This window comes from Salvelinus sp. IW2-2015, linkage group LG33 (assembly GCF_002910315.2).
Source record: "Salvelinus sp. IW2-2015 linkage group LG33, ASM291031v2, whole genome shotgun sequence".
NCBI lineage: Eukaryota > Metazoa > Chordata > Actinopteri > Salmoniformes > Salmonidae > Salvelinus > Salvelinus sp. IW2-2015.
The window spans coordinates 23,964,068-23,979,443 of NC_036872.1; the positions used below are offsets into that span (position 1 = coordinate 23,964,068).

The 15,376-nt window shown below is 41.6% G+C and overlaps 1 protein-coding gene across 1 annotated transcript; it reads right to left on the minus strand.

Moving 5' to 3' along the window:
- Positions 1–399: 399 nt before the first annotated feature.
- LOC111957417 (B-cell linker protein) lies at positions 400–15,008 on the minus strand. The gene is made up of 19 exons (XM_023978231.2): positions 14,857–15,008; positions 11,420–11,445; positions 11,262–11,297; positions 10,961–11,000; positions 10,607–10,700; positions 10,259–10,353; positions 10,096–10,147; positions 9,707–9,790; positions 9,356–9,384; positions 9,136–9,172; positions 8,451–8,529; positions 5,685–5,712; positions 5,510–5,540; positions 4,996–5,101; positions 4,134–4,171; positions 3,426–3,457; positions 3,176–3,244; positions 1,338–1,496; positions 400–1,061 (listed from the first exon to the last, which is right to left on the minus strand). Exons 1-19 carry the CDS (start codon positions 14,863–14,865, stop codon positions 945–947), a joined length of 1,161 nt encoding a protein of 386 aa, XP_023833999.2. The 5' UTR covers positions 14,866–15,008; the 3' UTR covers positions 400–944.
- Positions 15,009–15,376: the final 368 nt, after the last annotated feature.

Sequence of the window (15,376 nt, forward strand, 5' to 3'; positions counted from 1 at the left end):
TTACCCACCCGCTGAAAAGAGACCAGAAGTGAGAAAACATGTTAAGATTGTAAAAGAGGAACTGAAATAGTGTATGAGACAAGGTAATAGTATGCTTTTAGGCTATGTATGTGTACATCGCTACCACCACACCTCAACTAGTCAGCACCTACATCATTCACCTATCCCTTTGTCATTATCATCAAGGTTTTTATTTTCTGCCACAAATCCACATTTCTGAACTGCTCACTGGTGAGTTGTGCTATGGAAAGACATGTCGATTATGGTCTTATCTCGGTGGGTTGAAATAGGGTGAAACCTTACAATTTTGGAAATCTAAACAACTTCAACTTTGAGGGAAAATAAAATGCTATTCATGCTGTGGTGTTCCAAATGCAACAGAATGAAACAACACAGACCGGATGTCAGAACATTTCAGTCTATATTATTATAAATAGAAACATACAGATGACCAACACTTATACAGTATTCACAACACAGGTGTGGACCCAAAAGTGAATCCAACATCACTGAAACAAAACTGCAAGAATGAAGTATTGAATATTTATTTTCATAGTCTACTCACTATTCTATTCAGGTGCAAGCGTATTCAAATCAAATCCCCCCCTAAAAAAGTGTTGCTAAGGTCATACAGGCATAATTACAGCATACTTTAAAACACTCAAACATATACAGTACACAGATATACTGTAATACACTTCCAGCCATTTTCATCACAAAACAAAAGAGGGGTTGTAATGGACATGTTGTGGGTGAGGAATATGACTATTGAAAGTAGTATTTCCAAGTTTGTAAAATGTATTTAGTTATTAATGGCAGCATTTAATGTACTTTATGGACGGGCTGGTATAGATACATTTTGTGGGTTAAGGGTAGTGTAGTTTATGGTCAGGCTGGGTGGGTGAGACATTGTGTGGGGGGGGGGGGGGTATGGGTAATGTAGTTTATGGACAAGCAGGGTGAGTGAGATATGTGGTGTGCTTGGCCTGACTCTTGCTATCGATCAGCAGCAGTTGGTTATTCTTGTGGTGAGAGATGATCTCCTGGAGACTACAGAAAAACTGAGAGGGAGGGAGTAGCGAGGGACAGAGAGAGAAAGGGAGAGAGAGTTACTACAGTAGTTAATGCAGAGGTTACAGTATAATACTAAGTTGCATTCCTTAGTCTCTTTTCCACACAGCCTCTGTTCCTCCCACATCCTCCCTCTATCATCTCCTCTCTCACCTGACCTCTTCATTATTTTTTCAAATCCTCCTTTCCTCCTGCAGCCTCTTGTCTTTTCCCCTCATCCCACCATACCCTTTTACCCCTCTCTCTCCTTCCCCCTGCCTCTTCACCTCCTCATTCTTCTTGCCCTCCTTTCCGAGGGCGTAGCCGCGCGTCTCCTCCAGAAAGCGGATGGGGATGTTATAGACCTTCTGTCTGTATAGGACAGCCAGTGTGTAGGGCTGACGGGCATTCTGGGCTGAACTGTGACGTATCAGGAATGCCCCGTCCTACAAGAGGGAGAGTGGTAGGAGAGGTGAGAGGGAGAAGAGGGTGAGGGACGAGGGGAGCGGAGGAGAGATACAGTGGATATCAGTATCAAAACCCACATGACCTCTGAATCAGCACAGATGACTCAGACTCACTGATGGTGTGTGTGTGTGTGTGTGTGTGTGTGTCAGCTAAACCCAGAAGCTATACACACACACACACACCTGGAAGAATACTTTATTACCCTCTGCACTGCCCTGTGCCTTTCCTGTCAACCTGTGTCTGATAGAACCTCCCTGCAAACCTGTGTGTCTGCAGTCAAATAAAAGGGGAGTTATGACTGAGATTACTCTCACATCATTGCTTGTCCATTTCAGCGTGAAATTAAACAGGTCGGCTGTGTTAGTGAAGACAAAGGACCAGAGACAGAAACACTCATATAGCCAGCAGCATTATAACACATAAAACAGCAGCAGCTACTGAGCAGCACAGAGAGAAGAGGGGAGAGAACAAAAGAGAAACAGGTGGATGTATTTGACAGGCTAATGACAGGCTAATGCACTAATGATGCCGGACTAACTATACTGAACAAAAACGCAACATGAAACAATTTCAAAATTTGAGTTACAGCTCATATAAGAAAATGTGTCAACTGAAATAAATTCAATAGGCCCTAATCTATGGATTTCACATGACTGGGAATACAGATATGCATCTGTTGGTCACAGATACCTTGCTGCCGGTAGAGGCGTGGATCAGAAAACCAGTCAGTATCTGTTGTTACCAACATTTGCCTCATGCAGCACGACATCTTCGCATAGAGTTGATCAGGCTGTTGATTGTGGCCTGTGGAATGTTGTCCCCTTCCTCTTCAATGGTTGTGCAAAGTTGCTGGATATTGGCAGGAACACGCTGTCACACACGTTGATCCAGAGCATCCCAAACATGCTTAACGGGAGACATGTCGAGTGAGTATGCAGGCCATGGAAGAACTGGGACATTTTCAGCTTCCAGGAATTGTGTACAGATCCTTGCGACATGGGGCTGTGCATTATCATGCTGAAACATGAGGTGATGGAGGTGGATGAAGGGCACGACAATGGGCCTCAGGAGATCATCACGGTATCTCCATGCAGGCAAATTGTCATCGATAAAATGCAATTATGTTCATTGTCCGTAGCTTATGCCTGTCCATACCATAACCCCACCATGGGGCACTTTGTTGTGCCCACAGGTACACCTGTGTAATGATCATGCTGTTTAATCAGCTTGTTGATATCCCACACCTGTCAGGTGGATGGATTATCTTGGCAAAGGAGAAATACTCACTAACAGGGATGTAAACAAATTTGTGCAAAACATTTGAGAGAAATAAGATTTTTGTGCGTATGGAACATTTCTTTGATATTTTATTTAAGCTCATGAAACATGGGACCAACACTTTACATGCTGAGTTTATATATTTTTGTTTAGTGTATAACTAATCATATTGATTCGCCTGGTGTGCTTCAGAGCTGGAGATTCTACATCTACATGCATTGTTATTGTGGAACTTCAAGAAAGGAAAAGGAAAGGGGGATACCTAGTCAGTTGTACAACTAAATGCATTCAACTGAAATGTGTCTTCCGCATTTAACCCAACCCCAAGAACTGTATGTCTGTGTCCATGCTCATCTCCAGTTTGTTATTGTTTCCCCACCTTGTTGATCTGCAGTAAGAAGTCCTCGGCAGTCTTTCTATCGCAGTTTCCAGCGAACCACTCTTTCTCCTGTAACACACCACAGTTCTCTATGACACCCTGCCCTATCTGTCATGATACTTTACCCAAGGGCAGCCCATACATCAGGTATATCACTACTCAACTAAGAATTGCAGCAACATTTGTAGCACTTTAACACTGTATTACACAACTATATGAGAGGTGCAGTATGAGATGGAATGACGCATACCTGCATGGTCGTCTTCATACCAGGGGGAGAAACTTTGACAGATAAAAATTAGTGTCGACCAATGTGTTGATTGCTCTACAGTCTACTCATAATAAAGCAAGTTCACTAGTATACTGGATAGCACTACTGACGAAAACCACAGTGACCCTAGATTACCCAGGGGTTAAAACATGTTGTTATAATTCACGTTATAATGAAAATGGCTTCCAGTTTATGAAAGTATAGAAAAACAAACAATATGCACCTCCAACTTGTTCATGCAAAAAAACTAACCTAAAGGAATGAAGGGTGCCCACAACTCTGATAGGCAAACCATAGTTGGAGCCGAGCGGTGAGAGAGGTGAGCCAGCAACCAGAGGGTTGCCAGTTCGAATCCCGGGTACGAAAATCTGGCGGGAAGTGAGTGTTGCTGGTATAAAATCCTAGATGCCATTGCCTGCCGTTGTGCCCTTGAGCAAGGCACCTAACCCCCCCCACAACAACAGCTCCCCAGGCACCCAGTGTGGCAGCCCCCCAAACCTCTCCAAAACCTGTATATGTATGTGTCGTTCAGAGCAGTTTGGGTTAAAAGCGTAACTTTGTTGGACTTTGTGTGCAATTGACCAATAAAGTGATCTTAATTTCAGAGTTCCGGGCATCCTTCCATTCTTCCCATTTCAATCTTTCAGCTGTGACCCAAAACTGGTCCTGTTCCCAGCAGGCTCTTACCTGCTGCAGTAGAATGTACAACAGGAGGGGGAGGAGGGCTGCAACAAACACACCAAGTCCAACAATAGCCAACATGCTTACTATAATATGAGCAATATAGTCCAGTGGCTACATTATTTATACGCAAGAACAGTAGGCCTTTATAATCCAAAGACTTACATTATGATAGATACACACACTTATCAAATATAATCTTTATAGACCACAAAGTTAACACTGTATGGATAACTATAAACAGAATGGAAATCATTATCAGGCAATACTAAGTGGTATCTATGTGTGTTTGATTGTTGCTGCTTGTACAAGATTGACTGTTCATAAAGCATCAACCTGCTAAACATGTTTAACACATAAAACATGCATGTTGTGTGTAGCATGGTCTCATCCAGCGTGTACATGCATGTTGTGTGTAGCATGGTCTCATCCAGCGTGTGCATGCATGTTGTTGTAGCATGTCTCATCCAGCGTGTAACATGCATGTTGTGTGTAGCATGGTCTCATCCAGCTGTAGTGCATGCATGTTGTGTGTAGCATGGTCTCATCCAGCGTGTACATGCATGTTGTGTGTAGCATGTCTCATCCAGCGGTGTACATGCATGTTGTGTGTAGCATGTCTCATCCAGCTGTTGCATGCATGTTGTGTGTAGCATGTCTCATCCAGCGTTGCATGCATGTTGTGTGTAGCATGGCTCATCCAGCGTGTACATGCATTTGTGTGTAGCATGGTCTCATCCAGCGTGTACATGCATGTTGTGTGTAGCATGGTCTCATCCAGCGTGTACATGCATGTTGTGTGTAGCATGGTCTCATCCAGCGTGTACATGCATGGTGCTGTGAGCGTGGCTGTGCTCTCAAGCCTCACCTTGGTTTGGGTTCCTTTAGTGATGCAGGGAGGGGGGGTTTGATGCCCAGGGTGGGTGGGGGCAATTTGCCAAGGAACATGGAGCGCCTGATATCAGGGGGAGGAGCTAGGGGTGGGGTGGTCACAGAAACACAGCAATGGAGCCGTTTCTGCATTTTCACTTAAAGATACACTCCAGGATCTTAAGCACAACAAATTGATAACATATAGTACAAATTGGATTCGTAACATATAATACGAATTGTTAAAAAGGTATACAAACTTGGACGTAACATATAAGAAATGGATGACATAGTACACAAAAGACAGAGACCACTTTTGGGTCGTGAGCTCCACTATTGGCTTAAATTATGCTAAAGTTCGAGAGTGCATCTTTGATGCTTGCATTCCAAATGGCACCCACCCAGTTCCCTATGTAGGGCTCTGGTCAAAAGTAGTGCGTGTAGGTAATAGGCCATTTGGGATGCAGACATGATCTCTTTTCAATGCAGATGGAAGGTAGTGTGTCACGTACCTGTCTTTGCCTCATTGACCAATAGAGAACTCTGGAATGGAGCAAAAAGTTAAACTAATACAAACATATGGGCATAGATTAAGCCTATACTCCTGCACTAAAAAACATGTTCAGTGGAGAATGTGTGAAACAGGCCAGTGTTGTGTTAAAACGTGGGAACCATGGAGAAACTTACAGACTTGGCTCTGGGCACTGGAGGTTTTCTACAGAGAGACAGGCAGAAAGGGTGGGACTGATATCGCATGTCAAACAACAGTACTCAAATACAATATTTAAAATATATTTATATTTTTTTCACCTTTATTTAACCAGATAGGCAAGTTGAGAACAAGTTCTCATTTACAATTGCGATCTGGCCATATCTGGCTTCTCTCAAGACATACAACGGTACTAGTAACTGGGATGGTGTAAAGGCCAGTTTAACCCAGTCCAATCAAATTTTTCCATTTACATAACTATAAACGGAATGGAAGTGAGGATATACACAGGGGTGAAAGTAAGGCGGTTCGGTCTGGTACGACGTCCCATCTAAATAAATAGTGGGGGTACGCCGTACTGGTAAAACGTGAGCCTATCACAATTAATACAGCATGCCCATAGCATTCCCAAAAAACTAGAGGCTACTACATCATTATTTAACATTACCGCATGTCAGCCGCATAACAAATTAGTGAATTGACTGGAAAATGGGATGTATACGCTCCAATTTCCGTTGTGGTTTGAGAACACTTACATTTTGTCAAAGCAGAGACGAGTGGTCGAGATGTTCATGGACAAGGTGGAGATGAGTGGCCGAGACCAAGGCGCGCGTGGACAACAGTGGATGCATTAATTCAGGCTACATGTGTATATGCTGTAAGCCTAATGCCAACTGCAGAATGTCATTACACTACACGTAGGTGTTTTACAGTGGTGTAAAGTACTTCAGTAAAAATACTTGAAAGTACTACTTAAGTAGTTTTTTTGGAGTATCTATACTTTACTATTTATATTTTTGACAACTCTTACTTCACTACATTGCTAAACAAAATTATGTATTTTTTACTACATACATTTTCCCTGACACCCAACAGTACTCGTTACATTTTGAATGCTCAGCAGGACAGGAAAATGGTCTAATTCACACACTTAATAAGAGAACATCCCTGGTCATCCTTATTGCGTCTGATCTGGCGGACTCACTAAACACATGATTTGTTTGTAAATTATGTCTAGAGTGTTGGAGCGTGCCCCCGGCTATCCATAAAAAAAAGAAAATGGTGGCATCTGGTTTGCTTAATAAGGAATTTGAAATTATTTATACTTTTGATACTTAAGTATATTTTAGCATTTACATTTACTTTTGATACTTAAGTATATTTAAAATCAAATACTTTTAGACTTTTACTGGGTGACTCACTTTTACTTGTCATTTTCTATTAAGGTATATTTACTTTTACTCAAGTATGACAATTGGGTACTTTTTCCACCACTGGTGTTTTATAACAGATGTCTCTTTCCATTCATCAAATTGCGGGTGCACAGTACACTTGCGGTTTGGATGCTTAAATTATTTTCTGAGTGGAACGAATGTACGCGGGTACCCTACAGAAGCACCTTTGTTAAGTGATTGTTTGACAATCAGATGAAAACATCATGACTGGTTGTGTTTATACCACATTAAAAAGGCATAGGCAGTGTGTCCAGGCTATGGGAAGCTTTCCCTAAAGTAAATTGAATAGAAAAAAATATAAATCCTAATTAGCTTACTCCTTATACAGAAAGAAAGAAAATAATAAAAAATAAGCTACTACACCAGAAAGCATGATTTGGCTACAGAGGATCATTTGCTTCTGAGGCCTCCCAAGTGGTGCAGCGGTCTAGGACACTGCATTGCAGCGTTTGAGGCATCACTACAGACCCGGGTTCGATCCAAGGCTGTGTTACAGCCGGCCGTGACCGGGAGACCCATGAGGTGGAGCACAATTGGCCCAGCGTCGTCCGGGTTAGTGAAGGGTTTGGCCAGCTGGGATTCCTTGTCCCATCGCGCTCTAGCGACTACTTGTGGCAGGCCGGGCGCCTGCAAAGTGACTTGGGTCACCAACTAGATGGTGTTTCCTCCGACACATTGGTGCGGCTGGCTTCTGGGTTAAGGGAGCAGTAGGTCAAAAAGCTTGGCAGGGTCGTGTTTTGGGGGACGCATGGCTTTCGACCTTCGCCTCTCCCAAGTCTGTAGGGGAGTTGCAGCGATGGGACAAGACTAACTACCAATTGGGGAGAAAAAGGGGTAAAAGTTAAATCGCATAGCCTACACTCGTACACTCGGAAAGGCCCGCAATTTGGGCAGCGGGCGCTGCAAATACCAAATAGATGATTGTTGAGTTGCGACTGTCAGTGAAAAGCAGAGATCCAGGCAGGCAAATGACAATATTTAAAAAAAAATACAATTGCAGAAAAACTGTTTGTCATCTCTATACAGCAATAGCCATTTGCAATGAAAAGACTCCAATCTGTCTTTTAGTTATCAAAATTGTTAACTTAATTGAGTGAACAGTAAGTAGCCTATCTTATTGGCACCAGCAGAGAACATCAGCCTTATGCATCCCTAGTGAGTGTGCATATTGACTGTCTTTATCATTGGGCCAGTGCCACTTTTGTTTGTTTTTGGACAATAATTTCCTCCTCCAGGTTATATGGTTGTCATATTGTATGTGCGTCTCCCCTTTTCGTAGGCCGATTATATGGATCAGACAACATCATTTTTATTGATCTGTTTGTCAGTGTCAGCAGAGTAGTCTACCGTCTAATTTTTGTAGTATAAAAATAAATGTGTGCGTGCGCTTGGGTGTCCCATACCATTAAGAAATGCCATTTCTTTTTACTCCTGGATAAGATATACACTTATGTTACACCATGAATAGTTTAAGCATTTGTCATCTCATGTCTTGACAGGTGTACTCACATGGGCATGGGGGGAGGGGTGGCTGCTGTCTTGGGTGGGAGGGGCATCCTCATGGGCCCACGAGGAGCAGGGGGGCAAGCTGGAGATAGAGGAGAGACAGTAGTATATCTTTTTTTCTCAAAATAAGCCATTGACTTGTATAATTTGGAATGAATGTCCTGTCTCTATCTCATAAAAGATAGTCTCTCTGAAGTTATAACCAATCAATCAACCAACCAATCAAACCAGTAGCTACAGGATTGTAATGTGATATGTGAATGTTTACATCTACATCACAGCTTAGGTAGTGTTAAGCACCGGCAGCAATTTTTCAACTAACCTTTACATGACAATACTTCCTTAGTTCTCTAACTTGGAAGTTACCTGTGTCTTCTCCACTCTCATCGCTAGTTGTAGGTGAAACGTTTGAATTTAGAAAATGCTCTGTTATTAAATTAAATAAATGCTCCATGAGGTAATCTAACAATGTGTACGCATATTGTCTATTTCAGATCTTCTCTCACTGATCGAGACAGGTGTGTGTCATTCAAAGCGACGCTTGATTTCTGATTCGTGTTCATGATGTCCAGCATTTTTGGGTGGACACCCAACTGTCTCGAATACAATCACATTACAATCCTGCAATACACATACTAGTCAAAGCCTCATTATAAATGCACTGGGTGGCCCTACGGGAGTAACTGACCCGCTGTGGGCTCTAGATACAGGTCATCACTGTCTTCCTGAAACAGAGACACAACACACATATTAATCACCTCTCTCTGGCTGAATTAGAAACCACTGAATATACGGAGTATACATTGTGACTGTGTTAAAAGGGTACAGCAGATGCAAAGGCTTAAGCTTTGGGGCTGGAGGTAGGGGGTTAGGGGTGAGGCTGTTTGTTAATGATGTGTTGGACTCACCTGTCCTTCATTAGGATCCAGGTAGACATCTGCAGAGAAGAAAGAAAAGAGGCTGATGTAGAAACAGTTGCAGTATCACACATCCCTCTAGTGGTCATTTGATGTAATAGCACACTGATATCAGTCCAGGGTTCCAGGGTATTATTTTGGTCAAGTTCAGCCTGAATACATTACAGACGGATGCCAGATATTACAACACCTGGATAGGTATTTAACATATCAGCTCCACATCATGTGCTATAGCCATCTGATAACTGACTGCATAGTTGATAACGTGGCATGCAACCATTGGTAGATGCAATGCAACGTATCTAGTCAGGTAGGAACTAGACTTATGACTGTAGAGTTTACCTTCCTCTGCAGGTGGTGGGGGAGAGGCAAACTTCTTAGGAGTAGACCTCTTCCCTGGCTTCTCCTTCCTATCTACCTCAGGCGCTAGAGAGGGAGAGAGAGGGAATTCTCCTGTACAATAAATGCGTCAAGAATTATACTAACTGTTACACCTTTTCATGAATCAACATTCACATCTATGTATAGGGCACAATGTGTTCATATTCAAAATACACAATCAAATAGGATGTCATGGATTAAGAGGGGAGGGTAGAGAGCAGCGGATAGGAGGATAGAGAGCAGAGGATAGGAGGATAGAAAGAGGAGGATAAGAGTATAGAGAGAGGGGAGAATAGGAAGATAAGAGAGCGGAGGAAAGAGAGGGGGGATGATAGAGCGGGAAGTCTCACGTTTCTTGGTGTTGGGGTCAATGTAGAACTCCTCAGGGTGAGGCTGCTGTTTCTATAAAGGGGAAAGACGACATTAAATAACACTAAAATAATGCACACAGAGAGGTAGGCACACAGGCTAAAGTGAAAAATAGATATGGGCAGTGCTACTCTGATAGTTTACCAATGCTTTGCCCATGGGCGCCATCTTGGTTGGCCTTGGGGGTGGAGCTGCCTGCCTTTTGGGGAGAACAGGATTGGACCGCTCTGACGTCCTCTCTGTGGAACCCAAAAACAGCCAATCAGAGCGCTACGTCCTGTTCTACAAAGCCAAGAGCTATAGTCCCTCTGAAAAAGTTTACACATAAATGCACACCTCAATACAATAGATACAGGGATAAAATCTAAATTGGAGATCCACGCACCAAACTTAAGTTTTCAAGCAAATCTCCAATTGGCACGAATGCATGATTTACATGAAAGTCAGATTAGCGGATCTCAAATGAGAATGATATTCTACAGTGGTGGTTACCCAAATAGACATTCTCCTCCACATGTCTGGAAGGAACCTTCATGGCGGGTCTCTCACAGGGGGGTGCCTCATATGTGTCCCCATCCTCTTCATCCTGTCATCCACACACAAACACACCAAGATGACTACACAGGACCTCTCACAACAAAATATCCATTGGTGTATCTGTCGTGTGTGTGACATTTCGCCAGTCACTGTGGGAAAAGGCTATTTTAGGGTTAGGGTTCCAATTAGGGTTAGGTTTAGGAGTTATGGGTTAGGGAAAATAGAATTCTGCATGGGAATCAATTGTGTGATCCCCACAAGGATAGTAAAACAAAAGTGTGTGTGTGTGTTGTGTATTCTCCTACTTACAAACTCATCTTCTGGCCACCCACCATACCCCGTATTTTCTCTGAAACAAAGAAATAGAGAGAGGAGAGAGCGAGAGAGCGAGAGAGCGAGAGAGCGAGAGAGAGAGAGAGCGAGAGAGAGAGAGAGAGAGAGAGAGAGAGAGAGAGAGAGAGAGAGAGAGAGAGAGAGAGAGAGAGAGAGAGAGAGAGAGAGAGAGAGAGAGAGAGAGAGACGAGCAGAATAAGCACTTCACACTATAACTTTCCATAAAGAGGAACCATATATTCCAATAGCATAATAAGGGGATTTCCTGAAGGCTCACCTATCCTTTTGGGTGGAGTTGGGAGGCCCACTGTGTCTGTAATGAAAAAGAGAAATGTTACTTGCGTGTGGTGTCATGTCAGTGGCTTACATTTCTGGTCAGAGGAAGGCATATAAGACTGACGAACAAAACGTTTATCTACACTGTAGGCTACTTACAGGTTCTTGAATTTTCCAAAGAAACTCTGAAAAAGAAAAGAAAACAGAAGGACTAAAATCTCTCTCACACACACACAGGATCTAAACACTAACCTTTTCAAACCGTTTGTGTGACACTATACAATAAAGGGCACCCTCAGTTATACTGTATGTCTAGGCCATCCCAGACATTTACATGTAGTTAACCCTCTCCCGTCAGCCTCGCTATCAGACCTATTACACAGGCTGCGTCAATGACTGCTTTAAGTACCGAAGGTCACTAAGCCAGGCAACAGCGTTTTAATCAAAAGACAAGACCTCAGGTCACAATAAATGAAAACAACTTTGATGAAGACTTAAACTATCACAAACTACAACAGGGGAATATTGATAATTGAAAATTCCCCAAATTAAAAATAAACACTACCATTCTTTTGAGGGTTTGGGGTCATTTAGAAATGTCCTTGTTTTTGAAAAAAAAGCACATTTTTTGTCCCTTAAAATAACATAAAATTGATCAGAAATACAGTGTAGACATTGTTAATGTTGTAAATGACTATAGTAGCTGGAAACTACTGATTTTTTAATGGAATATCTACATAGGCGTTATCAGCAACCATCACTCCTGTGTTCCAATGGCACGTTATGTTAGCTAATCCAAGTTTATCATTTTAAAAAGAGCAAAAAAAGTTGCTTTTCTTTCAAAAACAAGGACATTTCTAAGTGACCCCAAACGTATGAATGGTTGTGTATATTTCTTATACACTAGTCTTGCATGCAGAAATAAACTATTTACACAATTTAACAAATTATCTAGTGAAGCCACACACATTGTTGTATCTGGGAGGGGAGGTTAAGGGAGGCACACTGTACCTATGATGAAACAGAGATAAAAACAGGTGACTAAAATCAGGAAGTGAACTTGGCTGTGTTTTCCCACAAGGCTGATTCTCAGCAGGGCTGGTCAGAGAGGAGAAGGATTGATGTAAATTATCACAAAAATAGAGAGAGGGGGAGGGACAGGGGAGAATGAGACTGGGAGAATAGAGAAATGGCAAGAGAAGCACAGTTTGAGTTGATTCATCTGTTTAATATTTAGATTTCCTGTGCGTGAACATCGTTAATGAACAAAGCCACCCCCCATAACATGGTCTTTTCTGTTCTACAGTATCCTAATTCTTAAAAACAGTGTGTCATTGTCAATCAATCAATTTCAAGTAATCAATCAATGAACATTTGATAGACTTCAGGGATTCTTTGGCATTATGGTTAGCAAGGTGAAGGTTTGTGTATTCAGTGTAAAGGAAGATATCATGACTGATATGTATGCCTCAGGTCGACAAAACCTTGAATATAATTTCCCCAATTATTACAGTCCTAGGCTCCATCTTTAACATATTTAAGTCCTGCCACATTGTCTTAAATCATTAGCATGTCACGTTTAGTGTTGAACGAGTTAATTTAAAAATGTGTGTTTTTTCTACCTTAGAAGTAGTAGTTGGTTATTAGCAAGAGTCACTGAAACATGTCGATGGCCAAATATAGAAAAGCACAGCAAGTAAGCTGAGGAATCCTTACTTTGTTATTGTTTGTGTCCAAGGAATCTAAATCTGTCATTTCAGAATGCATGTTCCTTATCCAACCAACAGTATCTGTGGAAGCTCTTTCAAATAGCAACCTCTTGCTTTTCACGCAGTCTGAAACACCCGCAGTCTAATATAAGAACAGCCAACTTCTTTAAAAAGGTTTATAGCTCACCCCATATTCAAACTTTGTCAGATGTTTCCATACGTCATGTGGTCCAAAGTCAAACTGACTTTAACAAGACAACAATACACACAAGACCTCATATCTTGTTGGGATCTTTACTATCTGCATTAGGAGAGATATGTACTGTAGGTTTCAATCCCATAAAGATGCTGCCAATATTTCCCATTCTTTAGGGATCGAGGTTGCAGATTTTAATAATATCTACAATGAAATCTACAAAACAGAGGGTGTTGTGTCCCAAATAAAATGGCACCCTGTGCCCTATATATTGGGCCCTGGTCAAAAGTTCACTACAAGTGCACTACAAAGGGAGGGAGCAGGCAATGTGTTCAATAATGAGCTTGGCTTGACTTTAGACCACATCTGAGGTATGAAAACCATACCTCTAAGCCAGGGTGAGTAGTCACCAAAAAGAAGGACATTGTTACGGACCCTGGGAAACCATAAGCCGCAGGAGGAAAAGGGAAATGACCTTGTGACTGTGAACCTTATCTGATGCAAACAGGGACAGTGGTGTCTGGTCCTGTCAACACCTGGTTAAAGTGCAATGGTACAGCCATACATGTATTGGGTATCTCTTTCTTGAGATTTCTCTTAGTCTATTTCACATCATGGCGCATTACTATTGTACAAGCATAACCATAAGCTATCATGGATATCTTCCTAGTATGTGTGCATAGCTACTACGACCACTTCCAAGAGGTCTGGACCTTTATGGAACAGGTCAGGTGGTTGTGGCTCTCCATGTGCATTTGTTCACTTCCCTTCAATGATTTAAAAGAAAATGACTAATATTAGAAATATAGTGGAATCTCTCTAGCCCATGCACACCAATCCTAGGCTTTTAAAAGTGTGGGAAGTATCCTAGTGAACGAGTGTACAGAAAGGAAATTAGACATTATTGGCAGTGGCACGTACCAAGCCATGCTTCAACTTCCCTTTCAATCACTGCACTATCATGATTTAATAACAAATACATCATTAACACACACGGAAATAACAACAATTGATGCACATGGACATGTTGCTATGGAACCCTTTAATTTAGGGAATTATTTTTTATGAAACATTCCTTAACATAATCCAATAGGCATTACACTGTGTTGGTGTTTATATTGGGAACTTGTGTAGACAGTGGTTGAACGCAATAACTGGGAACACTTATCAACAATAAAGCCACTGTACGAAAAGTTGAAAGTCCACGCTGCCTTTATAAAAGTATGACGAATCATTATAACAATAATCACAGTCTTCCATACTGTAATGAAGGTAGCAGGCCTACTACAGTATTTCCAATAGCTTGCGAACAAGATCAGAAGATGTAACGTTATAGACCAGCATTTCCTAAACTCGGTGCACGTTTTGGTTTTTGCCCTAACACTACACAGCTGACAGGTGCACGTTTTGTTTTTTGCCCTAATATTACACAGCTGATTCGAATTATCAAAGCTTGATGATGAGATGATTATTTGAATCAGCTGTGTTATGCTAGGGCAAAAAAACTAAATGTGCACCCCTTGGGGTCCCTAGGACCGAGTTTGAGAAACCCTGTTATAGGCAAATAGGCCTAGGTGCAACTTCCTTTTATCAACACGAAGTGAGAAGTCTCTATACGAATAGAAAAGTGTATATGCTCCATTACTGTCTGATTCTTTTGAGAAGGTAAAAAAATTCAAACTGTACATTACCATTGTCATGATTCAGGTGTCTCTCTCTTCTCAAATCATGAGGAAATTAATTTGTTGCTGGCCTCACATGCAAATAGGCTATAGAGAAAGAGAGGGACAAGGGATACAGAAGAGAGTGTGAACAGGTAGGCCAGCACACTAGTATTCTGCCAGCAGCACAAACGATGAAGTCAAATTGATATGGTAATGAGAAAACCTTCAAAATAAAAGGCTGCTTTTCAAAACATTGCAATGTGGATAACTAATTCAAATGATATGGAATTTTAATCAGTTGCCACTTTCATTGTGCCAATAAGAAAATACAATAAGTAATTTATGAAAACAAATACAAAATATGGTTTAAAAATATATTCCTTAAGACCAATAATGAAAAAATACAATGTTGACGCAGGTATATTGAGAATATTGGAGAGAACATTTCTACCTGTCTCAGCTAAAGTGGGGTGGAAAATATTCAGTGGGGTCTCTACTAACCAAATATGGTTCGTTTTGAAGGGGGACTGTGTCACACGGCCTGCTG